At 41.0% G+C, this 17,484-nt stretch overlaps 1 protein-coding gene across 2 annotated transcripts; it reads right to left on the minus strand.

The window, feature by feature from the left end:
- Positions 1 to 64: 64 nt before the first annotated feature.
- On the minus strand, positions 65 to 17,318 carry LOC102236210 (serine dehydratase-like). 2 transcript variants are annotated; one of them, XM_023352886.1, is made up of 9 exons: positions 17,220 to 17,318; positions 2,806 to 2,968; positions 2,700 to 2,736; positions 2,500 to 2,639; positions 2,263 to 2,351; positions 1,963 to 2,196; positions 1,544 to 1,674; positions 1,383 to 1,469; positions 65 to 580 (listed from the first exon to the last, which is right to left on the minus strand). In XM_023352886.1, exons 2-9 carry the CDS (start codon positions 2,950 to 2,952, stop codon positions 477 to 479), a joined length of 969 nt encoding a protein of 322 aa, XP_023208654.1. In that variant the 5' UTR covers positions 2,953 to 2,968; positions 17,220 to 17,318; the 3' UTR covers positions 65 to 476. The 2 variants fall into 2 exon arrangements, with proteins under 2 accessions (XP_023208654.1, XP_023208655.1); XM_023352887.1 differs by lacking the exon at positions 17,220 to 17,318 and adding an exon at positions 16,740 to 16,842.
- Between the last annotated feature and the right edge of the window lie 166 nt (positions 17,319 to 17,484).

The following is a 17,484-nucleotide window of genomic DNA, read 5'->3' on the forward strand; positions in this document are numbered from 1 at the left end:
ATCTTTAGCTTTTTAACTGATGATGTGAGTGTAGAAAATAAACCTCTATGAGCCAAAAGCGCTGAACTGTTTATTGTCTTTTAATAAATTCATTGATAAACACAGGCAGGATGAAGCTGATTTCCGTTAGCCTAACTTGACCCGTTCCCTCCAGGCTGGTCCCGCGGGACAACATGGAGTCAACATTCTGGTTCTGATGTTCCAGAACCAGAACATTTCAGCCACAGCTTCTCCTGCTGACTTCCTATTTATAGCCGCTGACGGCCTCATCAGAGCGTCTCCTTCCTGTTGTCATAGAAACCGGCCCCATTAGATCCTCCGTCTGCAGACAGTTCGTTTCCTACCAGACTCTACAGCACCACCATGTGATGAGAAGGTCAACTGCAGGCTCAGATTCTTCACTCATGAAAATCAGCAATAATTAAACTTTATGATCAGCAACGAGACTGGTGGCACATTTCCCAGAATGCACTGCTTTAGCTCTGCAGCTTCTGCCGGAGGCTGATCAGTTGCTCCATGTTGATGCTGCTGCCGCCGCACACGATCACCAGCAGGGGGCGCAAGGGAGTCGGCAGACGGCCTGGAAAACAAACCAGATTAATGTCACAGGTGAGGTTCTGAAGACATGATGAAGGTTCTGCTCCGGTTCGGTCCTCAGCTTCTTTACAGCCAAACGTTTGTGAGTCAAACAGGAATAATAAAAGACCTTCTATAGATTAATAATATGTGCAAATATACTGTATGTGTTTTCTTTGATAAATGAGTAATAATTCAATCTTAACACAACAACAAAAATGAAACAAATAAAGACGTAAAAATAAAAAACATGAACAAAAAATTTAAAAGTCTAAATTAAAACGTAAACATAAATGTAAAAAATAAACACATCTAATAAAAACGTCATTAAAACTAAAAACACATGAACAATTTAAAAACAAGATATATATGAGATAAAAAATAAAATTCATTAAGATAAATTATAAAATAAACAAAGAACATTTTTGAAGAATAAAATATACACAAAATAAAGAAAACACGTAGAAAAAAATAAATACAGGAACAAAAATTTAAAATAAATATATTAGAAACTATAAAATAAAGAAATAAAATATAAAAAAGAACAAAAACAGAAGCTAGGGGTGCTGTGGTGGCGCAGGCACAAAGCATGACCCACGTTGAGGCCTTTAGTCCTTGTAGCGGTGGTCGTAGGTTCGATTCCCGGCCTGGCGACGTTTGCCACATGTCTTCCCCCTCTCTGATTACCCTGTTTCCTGTCACACTACTTTCAAATAAAGGCCACTAGAGCCAACAAAACCTTAAAAAAAAAAAAAAAGAAGCTAAAAAGGATATTAAAAAAAAACAAATAATAATAATAATAATGCCTTGGGTCTGCAGTCTGGGGATCAGGCCGCTGTAGACGGCGGCCAGCGCTGCTCCACACGCCATCTCCACCAGAACCCGCTCCTCATCTGGAACACAGAACCAGCACACATCCTTCAGAACCGGAGCCGGAGCCAGATGTGTGTGGCAGGAAGCCACTGACCCAGGAACATCTGGACGGCCCTCAGCGCCTCCTGGTCCGTCACCAGCTCAGAGATGATGGTCGCCTCGCCGCTCAGGCTCAGCTCAAAGGCTCTGCGGCAGACCGTCTTCGCACCCAGACACTTGGCCTCGCTGGGGACGGAGGCAGACAGGAGGGGACACCGGGGGGGACAGAGACATGAGTGTGAAGGAGTCGTGTTTCTTAAAGTAACGGTTCTGTTTTTTCTTTTCCTGAAGCAGGAAATAATAATTCAGACGGCTGGTTCTGTTGGACCAGGAAAAAACTAAAATCTTTGCAGAGATTTCAGATAAACTTTTAAGCTTCTCTGTACATTGTCATGGCAACCGAGTCAACCACGACGACCAGGCCTGCACGATCGGCCAATCGGAAGCAGCCAATGGGATCACAGCTGGACCAACCTGGTGATGTCATCCAGAGTCACCAGCTCCCCCGCCTTGATGGCGGCGTTGAAGCAGTCGGCCCCCACCGTTTCCATGGCGATAATGGGCACGTCCGCCCAGCCGGCGTCCTTCAGGCCGTGGACGACGCCGCACAGCAGGCCCCCGCCCCCCACCGACAGCAGCACGGCGCCGGGCCGGGCCCCGGGGCCCAGGGCGGCCGCCGCCTCCGCCACCACCGAGGCGTGGCCCTCCCTGGAGAAACGGGGGACATGCTGGGTCTGAGCAGGGGTCAGAGGTCAGGGTCCAGGGGGTACCTACCACAGCAGAGGGTGATCAAACGGAGGAACGAAGGTCAGCTGCTCCGTCTCCGCCAGCCTCAGAGCTTCGGCATTGGCGTCGTCCCAAACCTGACGGTCAGAGACAACAAGCATCCTGGGGTCAGAGGTCAGGGGAATAGCTGAACAGCGCCACCTGACGCGCTTCTGGCAGAGACGAACCGGAAGGAATCTAGTCCTCGGTCAGAACCCAGAGGACGTGGCGCAGGACGGCTCTGACCTTCCCGGTGACCTTGACGGCGGCGCCCTGCTCCTGCAGCCTGCGGACCACCAGCGGGGGGGTGGAGGACGGCACCACCACAGTCGCCGACAGCCCCATCTTCCGCGCCACGTAGGCCGCGGCCATCCCGGCGTTCCCACCTGTAGAGACGGCCGTTACCATGATGCCCGTTAGCATAACGAGGCGGGGTCAGAGGTTACCTGAAGAACACACGACTCCCCTGGAGCGGCTGGCGAGCTGCAACAACACACGGAGCGTCAGTAGCAGACAGCAGAGCGGGTCCAGACAGAGTGACGGCGCCCCCACCTGCTGACAGAGGTGTCCTACGCCGCGGATCTTGAAGGAGCCGGACGGCTGGCAGTTCTCCATCTTCAGGTAGACGGCGGTGCCCGCCATCTTGGACATGCTGACGCTCTCCAGCAGCGGCGTGTTCACGTGGAAATGCTCCGGCATGGTGCGCAAGATGAGTCTGAGACGGAAATAATGTTTAGATTCTGAATGAAGATTTCACCTTCATAACCCAGTTAGGGCCTACAGGCTCCTCCAGACCCCAGGGTGTGACCCTGACCCCTCTAGGGGTCACCAAGAGGCCACAGAACTAGAAAGGTTCACCGGTCAACAGGGCCTCGTACGAGGCAGAGCACATTCCCACACTCCCTGCATTATTCATACACTGTGTATCATTGCGCTTTAAGGTTTATAACCAGTAGTAGACGTCTGACACATCATTGTGATTTGTACGCAAAAGCTGATTGGCTCCTTTAAGTGTACGGAGAAACAATCATTTAATGATCCTGATGTATAAATCTGTACTCGGTCCAACCCCAGCATATTTATCCACTCTCCTACATAGAACTGTCGGTTCTCTTCGCTCCAATAACTTTATTGTTCTGCATGTCCCACGTTTTGAACTGAAACAGTGAAGCAGGCATTCAGTGTTTTACCCCACAGCCTGGAATCAGCTGCAGTCTGAACTTAAGATGTTGGAAATGATTTGACTGGACTTATTTCGATCAGTTCTTAAAGATAGGCAACAAGATTCTATGAAACAGTGTCGTTGTTTTAAATTGTTTTTATTGTTTTATACTGGTGCACATGTATTCATTGGTTTTATCTTGTAACCAGGTTGCTATATATTGCAAATGTTTTTGCTCAGGTCCCTCTTGAAAATGAGATCTAGATCTGAACGGGGTTTACCTGGTTAAATAAAGGAATATCTGGACTGATAAATATACAATGTGTTTCTGTGCGTAGCATAATTCTCATTTCATAGATGGTCACCGTTTCATGTTAGACCATCATCATGGCTAACATTTTACATAAACTACATTTCTGAATAAAACAATTTTGACCAAAAAGCAGAAATCTCCGATATCTCACTGCGGTAAAGCCAGACGGGACTCGATCACGGTACCAGTTCCTTTCAGAGTAAAAGCTCACATCCAGTTCATGTTTGATCTACTGCAAGTAAATTAACACCAGCTTCACATTTAGACTTTTCATTTATGCAGTTGCAAAAGGAAATTATGTATCTGAAAATAAATTCAAATATATTCTGTGAAAAAAAAAAAGTAAACCATATATATGAAACCTCAATAAAAATAGTGACGTTAAAGATGCGTTACCAGTGACTTCTCTCGCTTCAGGTTGACATTAACACACTTCTAGAAGACACCCAGTAAATGGCCTGGAGCTGATGTGTATTTCAAAATAAGAGCCGACCAAAGGAACACGATTTGATTTTTATTTTTCAAAAGTAGACATACACATTGTTGAAAAACTCAGTTTCCAGTGACTTCTCTCATTTCTCGGTGACAGACACCTCTAGAACACAACAAATGTCAAAAGCCCATTAAAAGAGCACGTTTTTATTTTTGCCCCCCTCCCTCCAGGTTGGTGAGTCTACACTTCTAATTTTAATAGGCTTCCATTTTGAAATTAAACATCAGATGTGGATGACATTTGCTGGTTGTGTTCTAGCTCCCTCTACGGAGCTAAAACTGTCTCTTAATTCACAAATGCACAGGACGAGATTCATACATGCAAAAGATTTTTTTTATTATATTCAGGGATGTACCCACCCCTGAACTACCAATCAAAACTTTTTATATTATATTTCCAGGGGAGAATATTTACAGAGAGCGCGAGGCGTAGCATATTTTGGCAAAACATCTTCAACCTTGTAGGATGAATAAAATAAAAACGTCACTTTGTGTTTCTGAAAAGCAAGACTTAAGTGAATTATTACATTGCTATGATAATTAATCAATTAAGGACTAGGGGTTTATAAGAATTCATAATATACAAAGGCTATTATCTTGAATAAATTCAACTATATAGAAAGACGCTAGCCTGACACTATTAGCATGCAGAAGCGCTAGCATAGCTCGGTAGCACAGCTTATTCACTTAGATCGCTAGCTTGTGATGATAGTTGCACAATTAAATTGATTAACATTAATGATTATAACGTGGAGATAAATAGCTAAATACATTAGATAGATATTTCACTTACAGCTCCTCTGTCCCAGCCTGAGGTCAAAGTGTCGGTGCTTCGTCATACAGTAGCTACGGCGCTGTTGGAATGGGTTAATGTGATTGGCTGAAACATAGGTCTTCGTTCATATGATTGGGTGAAACAAGGAAGCTATCTCATTGGTTGCTGATCATCCAATCAGATAGACCATTTATTTAAAAAAAGACATTTGTTGATTGAGACGCTGAGGGGAATGCAGCGAAACTCACAGGCCGGAAACAGCTTGTAAATCAAGATATATAAGTGTGAATCTCGTGCTGTGCATTTGTGAATTATGAGACAGTTTTAGCTCCATACCCCTCTGTCACCCAGAAGTGAGAGAAGTCGCTTGAAACAGAGGATTCCTTAATGTCCCCAATTTTTTCACATACATCATTTCCTTTTGCAACTGTAGAAATACAAAGTCTAAATTTGAAGCCGCTGGAAATCTACTTGCATTAGATCAAACATGAACTGGATGTGCGCTTTTATTTTGAAAACAGCACGTAAATGGGGGCGCCGTAACGAGAAGGACCTCAAGGCTCTGATTGGTTCATTTAGAATAAATTGGCTGAAAAACTATTTGTCTCATTCCAACTCAGTGTGGTTTCATATCCCTAAATCTATATTTAATAAACTCGGTGGCTTGGATTTCTTGCTTAAATGTGATTTTGAATTCACCAGGATTAATATTGCACTGTCTAATTTTCACAAACATTTTAGGAAAATGATATTTACCCACAATTTTGCCCCACAAGGATCCATAGTGTGGAATAACAGATCAATATTAATACATAGAAAATCTATTTTTAAAACTGACTGGTATGAAAAAGGTATTTTATTTCTAACTGACTTATTGGATAGTATGGATAGTACTTAATGGTGTTTTGTTCAATTATAGAGATTTTACCAATAAATTTGATCTGAGCTGTTCTTGTAATGAATATGTAAAAGTATGTAAATCTATTCCTGTAGCTCTGATCCATCTCATCCAAAACACCTTCAGATATTCAAATGTTATTTCATCTTTACCCAAACTGAAAACTGGAGAATATAGTGAGACTGACAGAAAGTGCAATAATGTTCTGCTTGTGACGGCCTTCAAATGTAAATTATTTAATGATTACAATAATAATATCTTGATAACAACCAATCTGTCTATTATAAAGAATTTGTTCTCCCAGTATGTAAAATGGCCGATTTCACCAACGGTTAAAGAAACTCACTTCAAAATCTCACAATTTTTACCCAGTGGCTGAATTTTTGCACAAAAGATTTAAATTTGATTCAACATGTTGTGCCTTTAGTGAATGTCCAGAAGAATCATTAATCATTAATCATCTCTTTTTTTCTGTCCTTTTTCTTTTAAACTATGGAGAGACATTAAAAACTGGTTGTCCCTTAAAACTGAAGCCATCCCAGAGATAACCATCACCCACATATTATACTATGTTGATGGCCTTGATAGTCAAATATCTGACATGGAAAATATTGTCTTCTTGCTTCAATCAATCAATCAATCAAATTTTATTTGTGTAGCACATTTCAGCAGCAAGGCATTTCAAAGTGCTTTACATCATAACAAACAGAAACACAATGCAACATAGAATCAATCATTAAGTCAAGGTCCATCAATAAATTTGTAATTGATTACATTTCAAATACAATCCTAAACAGGTGGGTTTTCAGATGAGATTTAAAAGAAGTCAGTGTTTCAGCTGTTTTACAGTTTTCTGGAAGTTTGTTCCAAATTTGTGGTGCATAGATGCTGAAAGCTGCTTCTCCTCGTTTGGTTCTGGTTCTGGGGATGCAGAGCAGAACCAGAACCAGAACCTGAGAGGTCTGGAAGGTTGATACAACAACAGCAGATCTTTAATGTATTGTGGTGCTAAGCCGTTCAGTGATTTATAAACTAACAACAGTATTTTAAAGTCTATTCTTTGAGCTACAGGGAGCCAGTGGAGGGACTTTAGAACTGGTGTTATGTTCTTGTTAAACATCATAAATCCTGCTGTAAATGCAGAGGTTCTACACCTTGTTTTGATTTTTTTCTTAACCAATTTAAACTGTATTACACCTCATTGAAACATTTGAAATCTGTTTCTGCAAAAAAAGTAACTGCCAGTATGTCTACTTTTCTTTAGTTGCTCTACTGTTATTCATTTGCCTTACTGTTTATGTGCTTGTCTTTAGTCTTAGCTCCTTGTTTAGTTTCTTTTTTCTACTTATGTTGTAATGTTCTTTGTGCCTCAACGAGTTTTTGTATACTGTTTGTTTAATAAATAAATATTGACCAAGATGGCGGCGCGTGAACAACGCAAGGCTCAGCGTCTCTCCAGAATCTGCTCTTTAGTGGTTTTTATCTATTCATGACTGGACTTTTTTTTCAGAATTGCACAGCGTTGCTGCGCTACAGCAGACACGAACATCTGGACCTTTGGAGCTACAATTTTGACTCGGTGATCGCAGATCTCCGACTCATCCCAGAGATCTCCAGAACACCGGAGGCTGCTCACTTCTCCCGGCCGGGTGGAAGGGTACGTAGGCCGCGACGAGAACGTAAACAAAGGCGGGGTAAGCGTGGAGGGGTGCGAGCTAGGCTAAAGCTAACACCACATCAGCTCCCTTTACCCAGCATTTTCCTCGCCAATGTCCGTTCTCTGGCTAATAAAATGGACGAGTTACGACTATCCATCACGAGTGACAGACGGATTATGGACTCAAATGTCATGTTTTTCACTGAAACATGGCTAAACAACAGCTGCCCAGATAATGCTATCCAGCTAAGTGGACACCACACACACCGAGCCGTCAGGACAGCAGGTGACTCCGGCAAGACCAGAGGCGGAGGTTTGTGCATTTATATTAACAAAGCTTGGTGCACAGACTCTGCTACTACCGAGAGCCACTGCTCACAGAATGTGGAGTTTTTAATGGTCAAATGCAGACCTGATTACCTCCCAAGGGAATTCACCTCGATCATCCTCACTGCCGTGTACATCTCCCCGGATGCTAATGCCAAGCTAGCCATGAAAGAACTCTATGCGGCTATTAGCAAACACCAAACCAAATACCCCGAGGCTGCTTTTATTGTTGCAGGTGATTTCAATCACTCCAACTTGAAGACAGTTCTTCCCAGATTCCACCAACCTGTCTCCTGCCACACCAGAAGAGACAAGACCCTGGACCATGTCTACTCCAATCTGGCTGGAGCCTACAATGTGACACCCCTCCCCAACATCGACCAATCAGACCATCTCTCCCTGTTCCTCACACCTCAGTACTTACCACTCATCCAACGTGTGAAACCTACCGTGAGGACAGTAAAGGTGTGGCCAGAGGACTCAGACGCTGTGCTCCAGGACCGGTTCAGGAATACAGATTGGACTATTTTCCACCATACAGACTTGGATCAGTACGCCTCATCTGTACTGAACCATATTTCCACCACCATAGAACGTGTCACCACCTGCAAACGCATTACCATGTACCCCAACCAGAAACCCTGGATGAACAGAGACGTTTGTCTCCTGCTGAAGGCCCGCAACATCGCCTTCAGGTCAGGGGATGCACAGACTTACAGTGCAGCCAGGGCTGAGCTGAAGAAGGGAATCAAGAAGGCCAAACACCACTACAAAAGGAAGGTGGATCATTTTTCTAACTCCAACCCCTGACGTATGTGGCAAGGCCTTCAGATTCTCACAGACTACAAGAACCCAATACCACCCTCGCTTCTAGTGATGTCTCCTTCCTCAACGAACTTAACAACTTCTATTCTCGTTTTGAGAGAGGGAATACCACAACTGCAACCAAAGCAGCTACCACCCCAGGCCAACAGCCACTGACTTTCCTCCCCACTGACGTAGGAGCGGCTCTGAGCAGGATTAAATCCCACAAGGGATTTAATCCCTTGTGGGAGGGTTAGGGTTACTGCTGTCAGCTCTGGGGAGCTGGCAGCAGTGCTGACGGACATCTTCAACCTGTCCCTGGCCCACGCTGTGGTACCGACCTGCTTCAAGTCTACCTCCATCGTCCCAATCCCCAAGAATCCCAACCCAACCAGACTCAATGACTACCGCCCGGTAGCCCTTACCCCCATCATTACCAAGTGCTTGGAGCGGCTGGTCCTAGCACACCTCAGATCCTGTCTCCCCCCCACACTAGACCCCCACCAATTTGCATACAGGCAGAACAGGAGCACAGAGGATGCAGTCTCAATAGCGCTGCACTCTGTCCTTTCTCACCTGGACAGTAAGAACACTTACGCCAGACTGCTGTTCTTAGATTTTAGTTCAGCATTCAACACTGTCATCCCATCACAACTCATTACCAAACTCACAGACCTCGGCATCAGTCCACTCATGTGTAACTGGTTACTCGACATGTTGAGGTTGACTGACCAGTCGACCTCAACATGTCCGGCTGGACAACCACTTCTCATCCACCATCATCATAAACACCGGAGTGCCACAAGGCTGTGTGATGAGTCCCTTCCTCTACTCCCTCTTCACCTACGACTGCAGACCTGTCCACGGCTCTAACGCCATCATCAAGTTCGCAGACGACACCACGGTGATCGTCATCAGAGATAATGACGAGGCCGCTTACAGGGAGGAGGTAGACCGTCTGGCTGAGTGGTGCGACAAAAACAACCTGCAGCTGAACACCGAGAAGACCAAGGAGCTTATCGTGGACTTCAGGAGGAACGCTGACCCACATCCACCCATCCACATTAAGGGGACAGTGGTGGAGCGTGTGGACACCTTTAAGTTCCTGGGAGTCCACATCTCCGAGGACCTGACTTGGACGACCAGCTGCTCCAAACTCATTAAGAAGGCGCATTAGCGCCTCTTCTTCATGAGGACCCTGAGGAAGAACCACCTGTCCTCAGAGATCCTCACGAACTTCTACCGCTGCACCATTGAGAGCATCCTCACCAACTGTATTACAGCTTGGTACGGGAACTGCTCTGTCTCCGACCGGCAGGCGCTGCAGAGGGTGGTGAAAACTGCCCAGTATATCGCCGGGGCAACGCTCCCTGCCATCAAGGACATCTACAGGAAGCAGTGTTTGAAAAGGGCCGGGAAAATCACAAAGGACTCCACTCACCCAGCACACACACTCTTTTCCCTCCTGCCCTCTGGGAGGCGCTACAGAAGCCTACGGACCAGAACCACCAGGCACCAGAACAGCTTCTTTCCCACAGCTGTCACGCTTTTGAACGCCTCCTGACATAAAACATAAACTATAAGGACTGTACTCCCCTATCCTCTCATACAACAATAACACATGGACTATCCTCACACACACACACATCACGGACTGTTTTCTTCACACATACATACAACCTGTAAATTTTATCTGCCATTATTTATCTATAATCCATTCCCTAACATTCTTATATATTCTGTATAATCTGTATAATCTGTGCATATAGCTCCCATATTTATATTTATACATAATATCTATATCTCTTGCTATAACCCCTTATAGTCCATATACATAGCCTTGTACATCTGTAATATTATATCTCGTAGAGCACTTCTGGATAGATGCAAACTACATCTCGTTGCTTGTACTTGTGACAGTGCAATGACAATAAAGTTTAATTCTATTCTATTCTAAAAAAAAGAAAACAAAAGAAAAAAAAGAGAAGGACCTGGCTGCAGCAAACAGGAAGGGCGGGACGGACCGCTGTCAGTCTCTTACCTTATTTGGAAATGGGGCCATTGCACTCCAGGAGTGAAGGGGGCGCTATTTCCTATATTATCCGCAGTCTCTTGTTTTTATTTTCTTTTGAAATCTGTGATATATTTTTATCTTTAGGAAGGATTTTCACTCTCAGCATGAATTTGAACTTCTCTCAAATTTACTTCAGTGAAGCTCACAGTTCTTAATAAATTTTGCAGTTTTCTGTGAACTTCTAAATCTGCTCCTTAGGCGCATCTTTTCGGGCCTGATACTGCCTCTAGTGGTGTGGGGTGGTAACACGGCTAATATAATTACATTACTAAATCAGAATACCACAAGTCTTTATTGTTTACTATTAATGTCTGCATTACTGGAACCGTAAAAGATAAAGTCCCTCACTAAAGAACATACATTTTCATTTCCTCAAGGAAGTAGAGCTAATTAAATGACTAAACAAAACCTGAAAGTGATTCCAGTTTCACTCGATGGCCAACATGTTGAAACTGGCTAATTTTAAATTCCTTGTCATTCCTGGACAGTCAGCTCAATTTTGCTGAAAATACTGGCTATCTCTTTAAGAACTGTTCTCAGAGACTCTGTCTTTTAAGACTTAGTGATCTCTAGTTAGAGGTTGATGAGTTAAAATGTTAAAACTTAACATTTTAACTCATCTCAAGTTTTAACTGTTGAGTGTTTTAACTTTTCATCTTTTCAGCTGCTTTGGTCACATGAGCTGCAGAACAACAGACAATATTTTCAGAAAACTTTCAATGGCAGGTAAAATAATAAGTAATAGTTTGAGCTCATGAAGGCCTTATTGTTTTCCTCTGGTAACTAAGAACATCTATTAGAAATCATTTATTGACAGTGCAATAATTATTCTTAGCCAAACTAAATGATAACATTTACCTGTAGCCTGCTAAGAGTTTTACTCTATGCATAAATTGTTGATATTGTGATTCTATGAAAGAGTTTTATTTTATCGTTTTAGAGTCAAAGACAAATTTCCACCTTGGAAGACTAAATAGTTGAACCATATTTTTTCTTATATAAAAGACTCTACCAACAAAAAGAATAAGATGGCACAGTAAAAATAAAATTGTGAATTATTGCTTGTATCTGTTTAACAATCCTGGTTATTCTTCTGTGAACCTAATTAATTTGTTTGTTATTGACTTTTGCTCAATTAAATTTCTTATGTATATATTGTAAATGGTATTTTTATTATAGTTGATCATGTTGTTTTTCATGTCTTATTTTTTCTTTTTTTCCTCCCTTAATTAATGGAGAAATATAGATATTATTTATAATGTATAAAAGTGTTGCTTATATCACCTAATTAGCTCTACATCCTGAAGAAAATGAAAAAATATGGTGTTTTAGAAGACAATTCATCTTTTACGTTGCCAGTAATGGCAAAATTAATAGTAAATAATAAAGACTTTGTGGTATTCTGATTTAGTAATGTAATTATATTAGTTGTGTTACCACCCCCACGCCACTAGAGGCAGTATCAGGCCCGAAAAGATGCGACTAAGGAGCAGATTTAGAAGTTCACAGGGAGTTCCGAGAAGATGGCGGACAGGGCAGTCACGTTTCTCTGAGCTCCCGACTCTAAACTACGTTATGAAGTAAAACTACTAGTAAATATTTGTAAAAATCAGTTCTCAGCTTGAAGTATGAAGAAAAGCAATAAGTTTCTGCCACCTGCAGTCAAGACTTCGCATTCTAAAAGTGATCACGACTATTCTGGGCCAATGGAATCAGCTGCAGCTGGCAAACGGGAAAGGGAAGCCAGAACCCAGACCAGAACCCAGACCAGAACCCAGACCAGAACCCCGACCAGAACCCAGACCAGAACCCAGACCAGAACCCAGACCAGAACCCCGACCAGAACCCAGACCAGTACCCCGACCAGAACCCCGACCAGCACTCCGGAAAAAAACACACACATGGAAAAAAGAACCAAAGGTTCGTCCCAGGATCAAATGAACACTGAGGCTATTTTAAGAGCTATAAGTTCCTTAGGACAGAAATTAGATGACCGCATGGAGGAAGTTGGCATGTAAATGAAGCAGCACAGTGCTATGCTAGCGGCTATTGCTAAATCAGCTCAACTCAGAGGAGCTAAACGATTGCAAAAAGAAAATAATAGAACTGGAGAAACAAGTGGATACACTCTCCAAAGAGAACATGAAGGAGACCTGAACAGTGAAAGGTATAAAAGACGGTGGAGCCTCGGCATAAAGGGAAAAAGGAAAAGTCTGGTGAGAACATCTGAGATGAAGTTGTGGCGCTTCTGGGCAAAATTACACCTGATTTGGCTTCAAAGATGGATGAAGAGGTTGATGTTGTCCAGAGTGGGTCGAAAGATGCATAACAGGGACAGACAGGTTATTATTCTGTTTGTGAGACGAGCCTTGAGAGACGACATCTGGAAGAGAACTAAAACTTCGCTTCTCTGAAGATTTGACACCAGAAGATTGGAAAGCAAGACAAGAACTGTGGCCAAAAATTGAAAAAGCAAGAAAAGAAGTCAAAGCTGCAGATTTCAGGGCCCGTTTGGGTTCATTGAAGGAAAACGCATCATGGATATTTCTTCAGCTGAGAACTGAGATGCAGCAGAAATGAATATGGAAAGGTAGAGGACAGTCCTGTTAATGGGACGTCTCACTCAAGGTTTTCTTCACTCTGCTAAACCGTTTGTTCATCTGTTCATCTGTTCATCTGCTCTACTTTTCAGTTAAAAACCGATTTTTCTTTAGTTTCTTTTAACACAAATGGACTAAAAGACTCACTTAAACGGAAAGCAGTTTTTTGTTTTGTAAAGGACAACAAGCACACTGCAGCTTTTTACAGGAAACTCATTCTGATGCTTCTGACGTGAAGTTCTGGTCGCAGCAATGGGAGATAAAATTCTCTTCAGGGACAAATGGACCTGCTGGAGTCGCCATCTGCTTTCTCAGGTGTCCAGTAAGATTTTGAGTGAGAAAGCAGATAAGGATGGACATTCCTGTGTTTTAAAGTTGATAATGTCCCAATAATTTTGTTAAACATTTATGGATATAATAATGATCAATACAACAGGAATCTGTTACATCAAATAACAAGGGTTATTGTGGAGCTCACTGCTAATTTTCCTACTGATCATATCGTAGTTGGAGGGGATTTTAACTTTTAACTCCAGATGAATGTTTGGATTGATGGATCGATGGATTAATGGATCGGTGGATCAATGGATCGATGGATCGGTGGATCGATGGATCGATGGATCAATGGATCGATGGATCAATGGATCAATGGATCGATGGATCGGTGGATCGATGGATCGGTGGATCGATGGATCGATGGATCGATGGATCGATGGCCTTCACTGCTGGTAAAAGAAACTCCAAATCCTATTCTTAAAGAATTTGTTAGTAACACAAAATGAATAGACGTCTGCAGAGCGCTACACAGTGGAGTCAATCAGTTCACCTGGCACAAATCTAATGGTTATAGTAGATCAGGTATTGATTATTGGCTGGTATCTGCTGCAGTCCTAGAGTGTATTAAAGAAACAGAGATAGCAAACTGTCCTTTAAGTGATCACTGCATTATCAATTTAAAACTACAAAAACTGGATAAAAGTTCTAAACTCAATAATTACTGGAAATTTAATTCAATGCTTCTTATAAACTTAGAGTTTTGTCAATTTATTAAGGAACTTATTCTAAATATATCAAGTGACAATTCTATAGAAACACCAATTATTAAATGGGAATACTTGAAATATAGGATTAGAAAATATTCAATTAAATTTGGTCAAGAGTTACATAGAAAAATAAAAGCAGAAGAGACAATGGTGATTAAAGATCTTATGTCACTTTACAGAAAATTAAGTTGGACTGATGAGGATAAAGAAATAATAAATAAATTGCAATCTAAATTAGATGAGATTTACATAAATAGGGCAAAAGGTGCTTATGTAAGGTCCAGAGCCAGAAAAAAATAGTGCTTTTTTTTGTAACTTAGAAAAACATAGACAGGAATATAATAATTAATAGTCTTATAATTGATGAAGTGGAATGTTCTGAGAATAAGAGAATAACTGAAGAAGTATTTAAGTTTTATAGTAATCTTTATAAATCTTCACATACAGAACAAATTACTTCATCCTTTTTTGATAAAATAAATAATCTAGTTCCTGTTATTGATGAAAACTTCACAGAAGTCTGTGATGAAGAGCCAAGAATCTCTGAATTTGACATTTCTATAAGAAATATGGCTTCTGACCGCCAGACGGCCTCACAGCTAATCTTTAGAAACATTTCTGGGAGGATTTAAAACTTTTGTTGTTTCAGGCTGTAGAAGAATGTGTTAGTAGGAAAGAACTCATGGAAACTATGAAACAAGGTGTAATTAAACTAATCCCCAAACCTGGTAAAGATAAGAAAAATGTAAATAATTTAAGGCCTATCACGCTGTTGATCACTGACTACAAGATCTTAACTAAAGTTTTGGCAATGAGGTTAAAAACAGGTTTACCTAAAATAATTAGTCAAACCCAATCCGGCTTTCTGAAAGGCAGATCCATCATAACAACATCTGCCTGGTTCTGGACCTTATTGATTATAGTCATTAATAAAAGATGATGGTTTTATGTTGTTATTAGATTTACACAAAGCATTTGATTCTGTGGAACATCAATTTATTGTTAACACGTTGAGACATTTTGGTTTTGGAAATAGTTTTCTTAATATGATTACCATGTTAAACACCAATATTAACACTTGTATATATATTAATATTAATATTAAGCTGTGTGTCTCTGTCACATGCCCCAGATTCAAAGTAGAAAGAGGAATCAGACCAGGCTGCAGTATCTCGCCTCTCTTATTTATTATAATCACAGAACTTCCAGCAATAACAATTAAAAACTCTAATATTGAAGGTCTGGAAATAAATAACCAGAAAATAATCATTAGCCAATTTGCAGATGATACAACCCTCTTCCTAAAACACAAAGAACAAATTCCTCCAGCTCTAAATAAAGTTGTTCTCTCAGCCTCAGGGCTGCAGATAAATGTAAATAAATGTGAAATTATGAGTATCCATATTTGTTCTGATTCTTCAATTTTCAATATTCCAGTTAAAAATGATCTTTCCTTTTTTAAAAGATGTCTGAGAAAGATGCAGAATTTAAACGCAATTAAAATGTTTGAGTTAATGGAAGAATTTAAGTTAGTAGTCCCCTCTGATTAAGTTATTTTATTATTACTATTATTTTATATTATTATTATTTTATCTAATTTTATTTTATTTTTCTTTTATTCATTATTTTAATACTTGTTTTAGCCTTGCATATAATTGGTTTTGTCAACAGCAGGAGTTGTGATATTATATAATGTCTGTTATTGACGTGTTGTTTTAGGTAGTTATTGTTATTTTTGTATCTGCAATAAAAAAATAAAAAAATAAATTTAAAAAAATTTAGAAGTTCACAGAAAACTACAGAATCTGTTAAAAACTGTGAGCTGCGCTGAAGTAAATAAAAGAGAGAAGTTCAAATTCATGCTGAGAGTGAAAATCCTTCCTAAAGATAAAAACATATCACAGATTTCAAAAGAAAATAAAAACGAGACCGCGGATTATATAGGAAATAGCGCCCCCTTCACTTCTGGAGTGCAATGGCCCCATTTCCAAATAAGGAATGTGACTGACAGCGGTTCGTCCCGCCCTTCCTGTTTGCTGCAGGGAGGTGAACTTGGCCGTAACGTGTTGAGCTGTCGCGCAAGTGACTATCGTATGTGGGCCGCAGTGATATCTCCCCTTCCAAGATGGCGAACTCGTTAACGTGTTCGCCATCTTGGAAGGGCCATCCATCTAAGACTTGGACAAAAACAACTCTATCTAAAACTGACCAAGTAAACAGTAAGTTAGAGCACTAAAACTTTTCATCAACACCATAAAATGTTCCTTTATATGCACGATTTATACACAGCTAGCAAATAGCTTCCTGTTATGAAACAGTGATACAACAAATGTGAACTTACGTTTGGTAAAGAGTAGCAATAAACGAGCGTTCAATATGTAATAGGATGATTTAGAAAATAAAGCTGTTAACAGAAGGAAACATGACTAAAAAAGTTGAATATAGAAACAGCTGCTTGCTAAATACGTAACATGTAGCCGAATTAATATAGCACTTCCGTTGGACTTCCAAATTAAAGAAAATGTCTTTATACAAATATTATTTTACTTAAAAGTATATTTATCCGATGTCTGTCAACTTCTGATATACACGATTACCACGAATAATAAAAAAGTAAAAATCTAGACATAAGTTTAGATTAAAATCTTACAGATTCACAGTGGTTTTATTTTGAAGGTTTCATGTGCTTACTGGAACCTTCTCGGGATTTAAAGGCTTCAAACGAATAAAAGCGAATATTTTAGCTTTCAGAACCGGAGCAAAGATTACTACAGAAATTATTTCTGTAGTAATGAGTGAGTTTTAAATGATCCAAACTTACCTGCTGAGGCGCAGCTGACAGGTGAGCCCAGAGCGGATGGCTGAGCTTTTATGACCGTCTAAAGTCCGCAGTTGATTACATGTTCTTCCTCTCGCACGCACGCACACACAGCCACATCTCAAATTAAGGTTTCATACAGAGAAAAATGTGTGTGTGTGTGTGTGTGTCACTCTGCTAATGGTTGTCTGGAAAAAAATTAACATCTGGATGGATGGAAGTTTTGCTTCAAAATGCAAAATATTTCATAGGAAGTGTAATCCTTTTC

The sequence above is a fragment of the Xiphophorus maculatus genome, chromosome 19 (assembly GCF_002775205.1).
Source record: "Xiphophorus maculatus strain JP 163 A chromosome 19, X_maculatus-5.0-male, whole genome shotgun sequence".
Lineage (NCBI taxonomy): Eukaryota > Metazoa > Chordata > Actinopteri > Cyprinodontiformes > Poeciliidae > Xiphophorus > Xiphophorus maculatus.

Bases quoted from the DNA above. Each gene is read 5' to 3' on its own strand.
- LOC102236210 (XM_023352886.1), bottom strand. From the start codon at position 2,952: ATGCCGGAGCATTTCCACGTGAACACGCCGCTGCTGGAGAGCGTCAGC. The intron at 2,737-2,805 runs GTGGGGGCGCCG...GTGTTGTTGCAG, and splicing joins TAGGACACCTCTGTCAGCAG to CTCGCCAGCCGCTCCAGGGG. The intron at 2,640-2,699 runs GTAACCTCTGAC...CCGTCTCTACAG, and splicing joins GGGAGTCGTGTGTTCTTCAG to GTGGGAACGCCGGGATGGCC.